The following is a 12,246-nucleotide window of genomic DNA, read 5'->3' as shown; positions in this document are numbered from 1 at the left end:
TGAGTATTGTAGTACAAGTTTTTGAATTTGTTCGCTCTTATAAAGTTGCAAAATTTAAGCTTGAATTTTTCATTGCACCCAACTTATCAGTACTTGATTCCATATGCATTATTCACTATCACAATTGAAATGATGCCATAGTAATAATAATTTAATAGTCTTTCATTCAAATCAGGACGAGCGCGTGATTTGAATTCACAATCCATCCCGCCCACATAATATTATCCACCAAATTATCATCCATGGGAATTATATGTATTCGCATGTACAGACTGACTGACAACCAAAGCCACCACACGCCCCTACCAACTTGCTTACCCATTTAGAGGCAGCAACAATAACAAATTGTCAATATTTGAATGGGCTTTAATTATGATAAATAATACCTTCCGTTTTGGATTAACGAAAAGCGACAGACACACACACACAAGCGTACATTTATGCAGATGGAGAGCTCAGTGGCTGCCCGCCCTCGCACGCGCTCTCAGCCCCTCTGTCTCCCCTCTCTTATTATGTCTCTCAGTTTATGTGTGTTGTTGCAGATGAAACGAAGTACACTGTGTATACTCTGTATCTCCGGCCCCGCAAAGGATAAAGAAAAACTGATATGTCCGTCCGTATGAACGCCTAGATTTCGTAAACGGCTGATCCTATTTTGACCAAACTTGGTATGTAGACTCTTCTGGGCCACAGACATTACAAGTTTATTAAATTTTCGTCGAGTTTCGTCAACACTGTCCACATTGTCAACGCTACATTAACAAAACTTGGCACACGTTAAAAATATGCATGTCCTAAGACAAGTTTGAAGCGTAAAGAATTGTGCTCCAGGATTGCTCTTCTTCTTGCTGCAGGGTATTTTATTGTAGGGCTTGCTCGACTGTAGCATTCTCTGTTGCTTCTATTTTATGGCAGGGGCATAATTTATAGGCAAATACGCCGAGCGCCAAGGGTTTGCAGCCGCCTTTTGCTCCCTTCTCTCTCTGTATTATTATAGCGCTCAAATAGTATTTTCCGTTTTATTTATAAACTCATGTGACAAGCGCCCATAGAAAATGGGTCTGGGCACACACACACACACTCAACCATTCATATACATATGTAGGCATAGTACATGTGTTGTTGTCATGTTCTGTTCATGACAGTTGCTGAGAGACAGACCATAAGTATACACACATCTGTGTGTCTGTCTGTCTGTCTGGCTGTGTGTGTGTGTTGGTCTTTGAGGCATAGGCCTAGCCTGGCGCTAAACATGTGGCGCGGGCTGTGTCAGCAAATCGAAAAATGCAATAAATGTTGTTTTTGGGGTCAACATGCCGCCGCATGCATATTTCTGGCTGCTGTTAGGCTGTTCTGATTGTTTTTGTTGTCCCTGTTGTTGTTGTTGTTGTTTGCTGCTGACACCCGTAAAATTGTTTTTAAGGTGTGTGTGTGGCCTGCGTATAGAGAGGGTTAGAAAGTAAAGCAGAAAGAGTCGGGACATCATAATAAAATGCATAATTTCAGAAAGCTCGGTAGCGGAAATGTGAATGATATGTGGATATAGGCAATATATACGGGCAATAAAGTGATCTCTGGAGTTCTATAAATCAAAGGAAATCACTTTATCGCTCTATTATAGCTATTAAGAGCCAATTGGTATTCAGAGGCAACAGCATTGCACTCCAAGACTGCCAGGAACTTTTAAACTCAGCGATACTAATTCCAGTTTAAATTTCTTTTGTGAGCGTCTTGAATGCTGGATGGGCAACCTTTTCTGTGACGAAATAGAATAGAGCGGTAATAGGCGCGCATAAATGAACAGCAACGAACTATGAATGTAAGCAAATATCAATTGTGTACTTTGCGATTCGAATGATCTTTCCTCATCTTAAACGAAGAAAACATTTGAATATTGATTACAATTACGCACTCATCTGCTCTGTGTAAAAATATGATCCGAAATGGGTTACAACTTTCAAACTAAACATCTATCGTCTTCAAGGTAATCCCCTCCAGATGCTGACACGAAATTTGACACAATTCGATATCATGATTAAACTTGTTTACGCATTTCTTTCTCAGATAAACTTCTTGTTTACCTATGTTTAAGAAATAAATAATTAAACAATAGTGTGACAATTTTCGATTCATCAATATTTTTGTTATATAGCTTCTTCGTGGGAACGAAGCCTAGTTTACAACTTGAGCCGAACAGAATGAAGAATGCACGAGAGTTGCGTTAATCTTTCAGCGCTGCATTCTGCTGCCGTATAGTTATCAATAAATCAAGAGCTATAGACACGCCCACCACCATTATGAATTAAAATGTTATAGGCACATTAACCGACACCGTTCCCTCATCTCAACAACAACAAAAAGAGGAACAACAGTCCTCGGCAACAGACGGCGACGTCGATAAGAAGCAGCTGCAGCAGATGTTGGAGCAGTCTCCAAAAGCCAGGGCCAGTTGGGCTATTGGCAGGCAGCGTGGCAGGCGGAAGCGCAGCGTGCAAATTCCAATTTTGTAATCAGCAATGAAGCAGACAGACAGACAGACAAACAGACAGACAGACAGACAGAAGAGGCAGTAGAAAAAGCGCAGAAAGCGAAGGCATGAAGAAGAGAACGAACGCATCATTGAATTCTTAATCTGGCATTAATACAATTTTATGTATGGAGCCGAGCCGAGTCGAGCCGAATGCATGGTGGGAATGCATGCGAGGAGCAGCGACTGAGCTGGCAAGAGAATCCCAACAAAATCCGCAAAACACGGACGCACGACGGACATCGGACATCGGACGCTCCATGTAGATGGGTGACGACAGATTGTGGCCACTGCGCTCGAGAATTGCATTCAGAAACTGGCGACGTCGACGTCGACGACGACGACATCGAGACGACGAGGATGGCACAACGCTTGGAATGTTGTCGTTCTGGAGGGCTGTGGTGGGTCGTGGCTGGTGAGGCAATGAGGCGAATGGGGGGCCTGAGGGGTATAAGGGGGGATGCGGGGGAAGTCGCTGTTGCTGCATTTGATATGCTTGCTGTTTGACCCATATTGGAATTTGCCTCAAAGCCGCGCCAAGCCAAACAAACTGAAGCCGAGTGCAGTGAAGAGAATATGATGAAGAAGAAGAAGAAGAAGGGGCACAGTCTAGGCAAGTCACGAGTTGTGCTTAGAACCCGGCCGTGCTGTGCACAGTGGGTCAGATTGAGAGAAAACTGTACTACAATCGTAGAGAGCTTGTCTATATATTTCGAAACGGACCTCCTCATTTCTTATAACTATTTTATTTTATTTTATTTATTTATTAAATGTTCCTATGCGATGTGAAATCCACATAAGAACAGTAAGAACAAGCTATAGCTCCGTGTCCTTAAGTTACACAACTATAACATTATTGCTGCTATAACTGAAAAACTTTTGAAGAAATCTTAAACTGAACATACCACACACAAGTATATCTTGAAAAGCAAACTGTGTTTGTTTGTCCTTTGTGAAATTTGTATATATTTTTGTACTCACACCGAATTGAATTACTACCGAAGTGGTTTTGCGAAATTCAATCCGCATATGGCGGTCAAATTTGTTATAAAAATAAAGCACTTTATTGGTTTTCAAATAGCTGCCAAATATTTCTGCCACATTCATTTCAAATTTAAACAAATGTCCAAACAACAATTATCTAAGCGTCTATTCGGAATACAACTTGTGTATGTAATTGTGGGCATAACTCATTAAACTCATTAAAGAATCGTTTTCTGGGACTCTTCTTCTTGTAATATTTAAGATATAAGTGTAATAAATAGCTTATAACAATTCCTTGGCAAAGGCGATGCAATGCGATTCTCTAGGTTGATTAGAGGTTAATTTTAGAGATACATAGACAAATAATTTATTCAAATCTAAATATAAAAAAATATACTTGGATTCTCCATTTTAAAAGAATTCAGCGACCTAGATGTTCTTTATGTGGTCTGCAGATGAAACATTCTGCCTACATCAACAGCAGATACAACTTTCCGATGTTTTGTTTCTTTAAAATCCGCAGCTATCAGTTAAATATATTTCGAATGTAATAAGTAGTCTAATATTTATATATCTGATCTCAGCATTGAATCCGTTCATTCAGATTAGGAACCTTAACAATATTTACAAATACAAAATAACCTAACCTCGAGCACTTCCGCGTGCGGATTAATAAACAAGTGGTGGCTTATGGTTATCTAACCATTAATATTTCAACTGAAAGACCACATAACGCAACTCTAAGGTAATTTCCTCTTATAAAGCTTTCATTTGATAATATAGTTTGGATTGGATCGTAATGCACCTGCACAGGGCATTAGAAGGGAAAGGCTTATTTGAATTTCAAAACCGTGTATGGTACTTTGACAAAGTTCCAGATTTATTTTGATTCTCTGATCTTGAAATTGGTTCATATATGTATGATACTTTCCAAAGTTATATATATATATATAATATATAGTTGAGTGGATTCCATAACCACTGTGCAGTGGCTTTGTGAATGGGAGGAGGAGAATGGGGATGGGGATGGGGACGAGGGTACAGTTACTGCTAAGAATCTTGTAATGAATGTGGGATAAACGGCCGCAAGCGCATACAATGCACGGTCCGTGTCCGTGTCCGTCTTCGTCTCCGTGTCTGCCCCACTGTAGATGTGTGTTTTTGTGCGCGTCCGTCGAGTTCAAAGCACAACGTGACATCGCCAGCACGAAGGTGTTTGAACCCAGAAGTTCAAAGTTTTACATGGCATTTGGGGACTTACCTTCATTTTCGCTGCGCCGACGTCGCGGCATGCTATTATAGTAGTGCTCCATTTCCGATTTCTCAGTCGACTCGTTCTCCTGCTTCTCATCCTCGGTGTGGACTGGCGATGACGGGCCGGACGAGGCGCTGGCCACTGGCGAAGGTGAGGCGGCCGAATTGGTGCTGCCGCTCAGTCCGTTCCCAGTGATGTGGGTGGTCCCAGGACCCGAGCTTCCGCCGCCCAGGCTGTCAATTGATCCCCGCTTCGCCGCCTGCAAGTAGGCGCTGTGCGTGCTCAGTGAGGAAGTGGGCGAGGCGCAGGAGGAGGGCGTTGAGCAGGTGGTGGGCGCGGCATCCTCAATGAGATCGATGGATTTCTTGCGCGGCTTCTCCGGCGGCACAGGTGCTTCACGCTCGCGCTCCTGCTCCTGCAGCAGCGACCGCTGCATGGCCGCTGTCACGGCCGCCGATTTCGCGGGCGGCGGTGGCGGCGGCTCCGAACATTTTGTGGGCGAGCGCACGCGATCCGCATTGAACTTGACGGGACTAACGTTCTTTGGCTTGGCCGCCGGTATGGGCGGCAATGGGGGCGACTTCACGGGGCTGCCGATTTTGCCACTGCGCGGCTTTATTTCGGGCGGGGCATTAGCCACTGGAGCCGCCGCAACGGGGGCGTGACGCACCGGCGGACTGGGGGGTATTGACTGGTCAGTTTGTCGCGGCACTGGCGATCGCAACTCCATGGGCAGTTTGTGATGCGCTGGCGGCGTCTGTGCCTTCTCCTCTTGGCGTTGATTGACAGCAGCTCCGGTAATGAGACCCGTGCCCGGAACCGTACGTATAATGTCGCAGCGATTTAAATCGCTATGCGTTCGTGGCGATTTGGTTTTGGTGAAATGTGAAGTCCACTTCTTCTGTTTCTCAATCAATTCACGTGAGTTAAATTTGCGCTCGGGCTTCTCTGGCTTCTCGGCATTGGACGCGAACAGAGCGCTTACCGAGCCCGCAACGCCCACCGGGGCCGAATCCTCCGACTTCAGACGTGACAGATTATGCTGCGGAAACTTGCTTGTTGGCGGAGGCGTGGGCTCGACAATGAATTTGTTGTTGGGCACGCGTTCGCCACCGTTCTGGGCACAATTGTTATTCACCAGCGAGGCACCCGATGGAAAGGGTGTGCGACGCTTTGGCGGCGACTGCGAGCGATCCGAAGAGCGCGACGATGAACGATCTGAACTATCGCACAGGTTATCCTCTCGGGAGCCGGAGCGCAGCAGCCGTCCACTTACATTAGAGTTGGATTCGACGCCCAGTTTCTCGAAGAGAGCGCGTGCGTTATTGAAGCGTGCCGAATGGGATTCGGTGCGTACCACGTTCCCCGGCTGGACCCCACCGGCGGCAGCGGTGGCAGCTGCATGGGCCGCTGCGTGAGCGGCAGCCACAGCACTCAGTTGCTCCACTGGCTGAATCTCAATGGGTTTCCGCTGAAAGATGTTCGCAATCTGTGTGACCTTACCCACGGGAGCGGGCGCATGTTGCATGGGCTTCTCCATAATTTGACTGTCAGAATACAGAGGGAGAAAGAGGGAAGAGAGAAGAAGAAGAAAGAGAATTTAATAATAATGCCTGTTTGATGATGACTAAGTGTACGGCCATCGCCCAAATTGAAAAGAAAAATAGAAATCAATTGTGGCAACTGAACTGAAACGTTCAATGGATTCAATTACCTGCGCCATTTTCCTTAACCAACAATTTGCTGAGACTTTCGCGGCAATACCAAAGACAATTTTCACTTTTGGCAATGAAATTTGTTTATTATTTTTCATGGCAACTTTATGGCTCTTCTTTTATTCAATTTCGTTTTTCGCACACCTTGCGAGAAAGTCTTCGACGACGCGACTAAACACCAACGAAACCCAAACCAAAATAATAAGTCACTTGGACTTTGCCAAATTGATTCGTTGGTTGGTTGCTGAAGCTATTGCCAGCTCACACGTTCGCGGTCTTTGGCGGGGCTGGCAAAGAGCACGCCTCGAACGGAAGAGCAAAAAAGTGACGATGGCTCGGCCCGACATTGGAAAACCATTTTGCGTTTGCTTATTTGTTCTACTGATAGGGTAATTGTTATCGACAAATGGTTTATTGAGTTTTTGCCCAGACAGAGGTTGCTTACGTATGCGCTACACGTACAAAACTAACAGACCAAAAAGCTGAAAAGAGCCCCCTTTTAGGTATCGACCGGACTAGCAAATAATTCTTCCCCAATCTCCCAAAGAAGCAGCGTAGGAATTAAAAAATATAAATTTGTATTGTAACCATTATTTCCCCTCCCTCATTTATCAACATTTTTTATAACAGTTTGTATAACAGTTAAATAATATCTAACTGATATAATAATATGAAATTTGTTATTGCATTTTAACCACTTAAAGCATAGCTGTCTGGTCTATAAATAAAAGACCATTTATTTAGAGCTTTAACCCGCTGAGTATACAACTTTTATAATGTATATAACAGAACGTTCGCTAACACCAATAATAGATTATATATATCTGCTTGGCATATAAATGAAGGATCACTAATTAATATTGTTTATAAATTGTTCTTCTACTTAGCCCTTCCACGTAATACTTGTATAACAGTTTTTTGAAAATGTATATATTAAAAATGTCGCTAAATGCTTGCTTGTAAGCCCTTATGTATTCTAAGTTGTTTCCAAAGCTGTGTTCATAATTTGTATTAAATCATAAATGGGTCAGTGTTTTTTTATTGGCGAATTTCGAAATAGCTATACAGTTGTTGTCTGTTGTTCTAGTTAGTTATCCAACGGATAACTTGAAAAATTCTTGAATTCATGGATCAAATGATTTCATATCGTATAACACTTGTTTTCTAAATTGTTTCCATATAATTGTCATTTTCTAAGCAGAACCCTCCCATAAATAGAAAGATCCTTACACCCATCAGATATACTGAATTATAAAAAAATATAAATTTACTACTGTTACGAATTTTTTGGAATTCTTTCAAACCAATTGCACAAAATATAGTCTTTTTTAAAGAATAGTAAATTCAGAAAGTCGCACCTTTTCCAGTGTATAACAGTTTTCTACAATAGAAATCTGAAAAGTGATTGCATTTAAAAATAGTTCCTACGAATAGCTCATACTATATATCCGATATGTATGTATAGGTATATCTATTCGGCAATTCACTCAGAAAGAACAAGAAATGCAGTATGCCAGTGTGAATAGCTAAATCTTATCATAATGTCAACAGACTCTTATGTCAACACCAAATAACGTACGACGACGAAGCGATGAGGTAAACAAATGCACAGATAGTGCGCGATTCAAAAGGCATAAAATAATAATACTGGAATAAAAGTAAGAGAACAGCCGAGCAGAAGCAACAGCAACAATTGTTGACAAAAACTAGAGAAAGGTAAACTTGAAATGCGCCACATTTGCCCCAAATGTGTGCCTAAAATCCAGGTGCGTGCGACACTTTGTAATGCTTTTTGTAAATAAGTAGAACAGTAGTAGTGGCAGGGAACACACGTGATTTACAGGCAGGCCGTGCTCCAGTCAAGCGGCTGGACTTACAAGTCAGCGCCGCACGAGACCATAAAGATGAATGCCTATGCGCCCTCAACTTACTTATCTTATCGGAACCAAAGTTATTATTACCCTTCTTCTTGTTGGTGTTGTTGTTGTTGCTTTGAAAATGCACAGGCAACCAAGCAAGCAGCCGTGTGACCATGACTGACAATGGTGATAAAAGCAAAAGATTGCAGATAAAATGCGCTGAGAGAATCGAAAATAGATGGCGCTGATCATGTGTGGGATGCCATTGTTAAGCTTGTTGTGTGTGTGTGTCAGTGGCTGATAAGCGAGCAGAGTCGGAGTCGGAGATGCCGGTGCTGTGATAACAAACGTGCCGTCTGGCCAACCGTCCAAATATCACGTATACGTCGAAACGTTGCACACAACATAGAGCTGAGCGCGTGAAAGAAAAAAGGGCGTCACAATTGTGGGACAACATTGGGACCAATTTCTTTGATTTTTTGTGATTTTGTAATTCTGTGAGTTTAAGTGAGCTCTTTAATTTCACAGTTTTCACGTAGGGTAAAAAGGATATATTAGTTACGTGATAATGTACGTAGGAGGCTTCTCCAGACCCATAAAATATATATATACACACGTATATATATATTCTTAATTAACATGACCAGACGAATCGATGGCCTCATGTTTGTCTGAATGAACGCCTGGATTTTTGAGACGGTTGTGCCCACATTAAACAAACTTGGTATGTAGACTCTCCTAATATCCAGGCGTCACGAGTTAATTATTTTTTTCGCCTCCCCTTCCCGCTACAGAATTTCTTCAGCACAGCCCACATTTCGAAAGATAAATAAGCCGGACTTTGTACACGTAAACAATATACGATTCTCAATTATCTCTAGTTTCTCCAATTTCATCCATAAGATGAACTTTAAGAAAAGTTATTAGCGAAACAATTTCACTCCAGTACTACGCCCATAATCTTATTATTGTTGTTGCTTCTGCTATCAACTCAGTGCCGGAAATTTGTCCCTTCTGGGCTTGCGCAACTGTAGCTTTTTCTCTAGTTATTAAATGCTTTCACGATCACGCACATTCACGCACATCTCTAATGCGTCGAGAGCATGGCATGAGTGCTGCAGCATCAGCTGTTAAATATTTAAATAGCACAGATTTATTTGGTGCATGCACATGATATTGATTTAATGGCACGTCCACGAACACGTTGCACAGGAAGCGAAAGGCCCCCTCCCCAGCCTCAGCCACAGCCACAGCAAGTAGTTGCTACCTCATAACGAATTTATGGCGCACAAAATGGCCAACAAAGCTGGTGCTGTGACGACAATGACGATGATGATGATGATAGTGTTGTTGAACATAATGCGCCACTCATGGCCGCTTTGCTGTCCACTCTGTAGCTATTTTTATAAGAGCGTCAACAGTGCGCCAAGGCTGGGGTCATTCTGCCTCGTGTCCTTGCACCGACGCTGCTGCCCTCAGCCATCATCATTTGTCGCATTGTAATCTGCACTTGAGCAGGGGCGAGCGCTTGTTAAGCTTAAGAGGCAAAGAGGTATAACATTTCCATTAAGACATTCACGCCTTAGCCATTAAATAACTATAATTTCCCGCTAATGATTACAATTTGCGCAGACAAATGACAAACTAGTTTACCTGAGGCATCGTCGGCTAACTCTGCATACATAAATGTTAATTATGTGCGGCAAAATGTTTCGCGCGACTTTGAAGCGCCACGTGCAGAGGCGCTCACGACACACGACAGCAACAGCAACAGCGACAACGACAACAATAACAACCGCAATTTGAACAATAATTGTTATGAATAGAATGGCTGGCTGGCTGGCTGGCTGCCTGGGAGAGGAAGGAAAGACGCGGGGAAGCGGCGCCAACACCTACGACATCGCCATCGCAATCACCATCGCCATGGCGATAATTGCGTCAACGCTGCCTGAGCGTGAAAATGAAAACAATGTCAACAACAATGAAAAGCTGACGTGCAGGTGGAGTGACACAAAGGATTGGCAACACAATTAGAAGTTGCTTCGAAAAGGGCGCAATCGTCAAAGTTGCAAAAGTAGAACAGGCCAGCATAAATTAATAATATTCTCATCTAATAACCATCTAAAAAGTTACTAGGCCGACAAGCATTTCTTAAAGTACATTTATTTGTAAGTACATTCAACCGATAATATTGACAAGAGATTACTATTTTTTAATTGCTGATAAGAATCTGTTGATTGGCATTGATTTTCAAAGATATTTCTTTTAGTAATTGTTGTTGTTTTAGACACGTAAAAATATTCTTAAAGTAATGTTTGCTTTGCTTCTTCATTTTCCTTTCATGACTTGTGGTTCAAGGCCTTAAAATTATATCGAAAATATTTTACAATTTACAATAACAAAGAATAAAGAGTTCAGTAATTTGTCTTTTTCCCCAAAAAAAAAAAAAAAAAAAAAAAAAAAAAAAAATTGCTTTAACTTTAATCCATTTTGATGGCAACAATCAGATGGGTAGAGGTTGAGTCCGTATTCTTAAAAAGTCCTGCTTAAGAGTTTTATTCAGAATGTATTTGTTATTTTTCTTAAGCAACGGCTAAAAATTGTTAATTGTTTAATCAAGTTTCAAATGTGATATTAGAGCTTTAATTTCTGCATAGTAAATATTTTTATATTTGATAAATAAATATTACACGAGTATAAAAAAAGTATACTTAATTGTAGAGTACTTTTCTTTAGACACATACTATATAGTGTGCCAGTAAAATGAATTAGGCCAGTACGAACAATATTTATAGGGATTTTCAGAGTGTTTAATTTTATTGCGACTTCTTTTGTCATATCTCGACCACAAATACAACTCATACCAACAAGATTTTAGCTTTTCTTGCGTTGGATGCCTAATGCGATAATGCTGTAAATACCTTTTTCTGTCTCCAAATACCAAAACCGGCTCATAGACATGACAACCTGTACACGTAACCTACTCAATATGAAGGAACAACAACAGCAATTACAACAGCAATAAACAATTCAAATACATTTAAATGTTGCATTATGAAGCAAGATGCTTTTCTCGATATTGTTACAACAAAACAAACCCGAAGAACCACAATAATGGCAACAACAAGCACTTCGAATCGGCCGTCTTTGTAGTGGCTTCAGTTATTGTTGTTGTTGTTGTTCTTGCTGTTGTTGCCATTGTGGCCGCTGTTCTTGTTAGACAAATTATGCCAATTATACGGTGGGAAAACAAGTTGGCATGTCTGCACGCGTGTCGCTTCCAAGAGTCGGGAGTAGGAGGTTGTTGGCTTTGCTCTCGAGTGGGTAGACGGGAAAATGCAGCAGCTGTGGGCAGCAGTAACATCAACAACAACAACAACAAAACTAGCACCAACTGGCTAGGCCAACTTGCCAATTGAAGTAATTAATCTCATGGAAATCAGAAACGACTAAAAGAGCAACACGAAATTAAAAAAAAAAAAAGTATTAGCTTCGACTAATTTAAGAACCCTATTACTTAAGTTTTTCTTTCAACTTTTATTTAATTCTATATTAATTTTCCTGTTATAATTATTAATAAAAAAAAATGCAATCAATTTAAACCAAATGATGGGGCTATGAAAAATTAAACACTAGAGATGTCTGTTGGGGAGCCCAATGAGGTACGATCTTCAAAGGGTCACAAGAAATCATGTCTGATTTAAAGCGGATAAAGTTTTGACTTAAAAATTTTGCATCTGCGGGAAAAAATTGATGGATCAACTCATTACCTATCTTTGAAATTGTGGGATCGACTTTCGGGTCTAAATAATAATATCTTTCAGTGTAGAATTATGGCTAAACTAGCGTCCTGCCCCTGCTTCGCACAGGTATACTATATTCACAAAAATTTTAAAAATTATGCAT

General features: G+C 41.5%; 2 protein-coding genes across 2 annotated transcripts in view; both read right to left on the bottom strand.

The window, feature by feature from the left end:
* The window catches only part of LOC115633036, a 48,333-nt gene extending 43,192 nt beyond the window's left edge, over nt 1-5,141 (bottom strand). The window contains exon 1 of the mRNA XM_030530381.1: nt 4,773-5,141. Coding sequence (XP_030386241.1) covers nt 4,773-4,824 — 52 coding nt within the window. The 5' untranslated portion in view covers nt 4,825-5,141. The remainder of the gene's footprint in view (nt 1-4,772) is intronic.
* LOC115632657 (pollen-specific leucine-rich repeat extensin-like protein 2) overlaps nt 4,835-12,246 on the bottom strand; it is a 36,313-nt gene continuing 28,901 nt past the window's right edge. The window contains exons 3-4 of the mRNA XM_030529888.1: nt 4,890-6,313; nt 4,835-4,842 (exon numbers count right to left, since the gene is read on the bottom strand). Of these exons, the coding sequence (XP_030385748.1) occupies nt 4,835-4,842; nt 4,890-6,306 (1,425 nt within the window). The 5' untranslated portion in view covers nt 6,307-6,313. The remainder of the gene's footprint in view (nt 4,843-4,889; nt 6,314-12,246) is intronic.

Source organism: Scaptodrosophila lebanonensis, unplaced genomic scaffold (assembly GCF_003285725.1).
Source record: "Scaptodrosophila lebanonensis strain 11010-0011.00,11010-0021.00 unplaced genomic scaffold, SlebRS2 tig00001415-arrow-pilon, whole genome shotgun sequence".
Taxonomy (NCBI): domain Eukaryota; kingdom Metazoa; phylum Arthropoda; class Insecta; order Diptera; family Drosophilidae; genus Scaptodrosophila; species Scaptodrosophila lebanonensis.
Note: the sequence above shows the minus strand (reverse complement) of the source record. Positions and strands in the feature narration are given on the sequence as shown.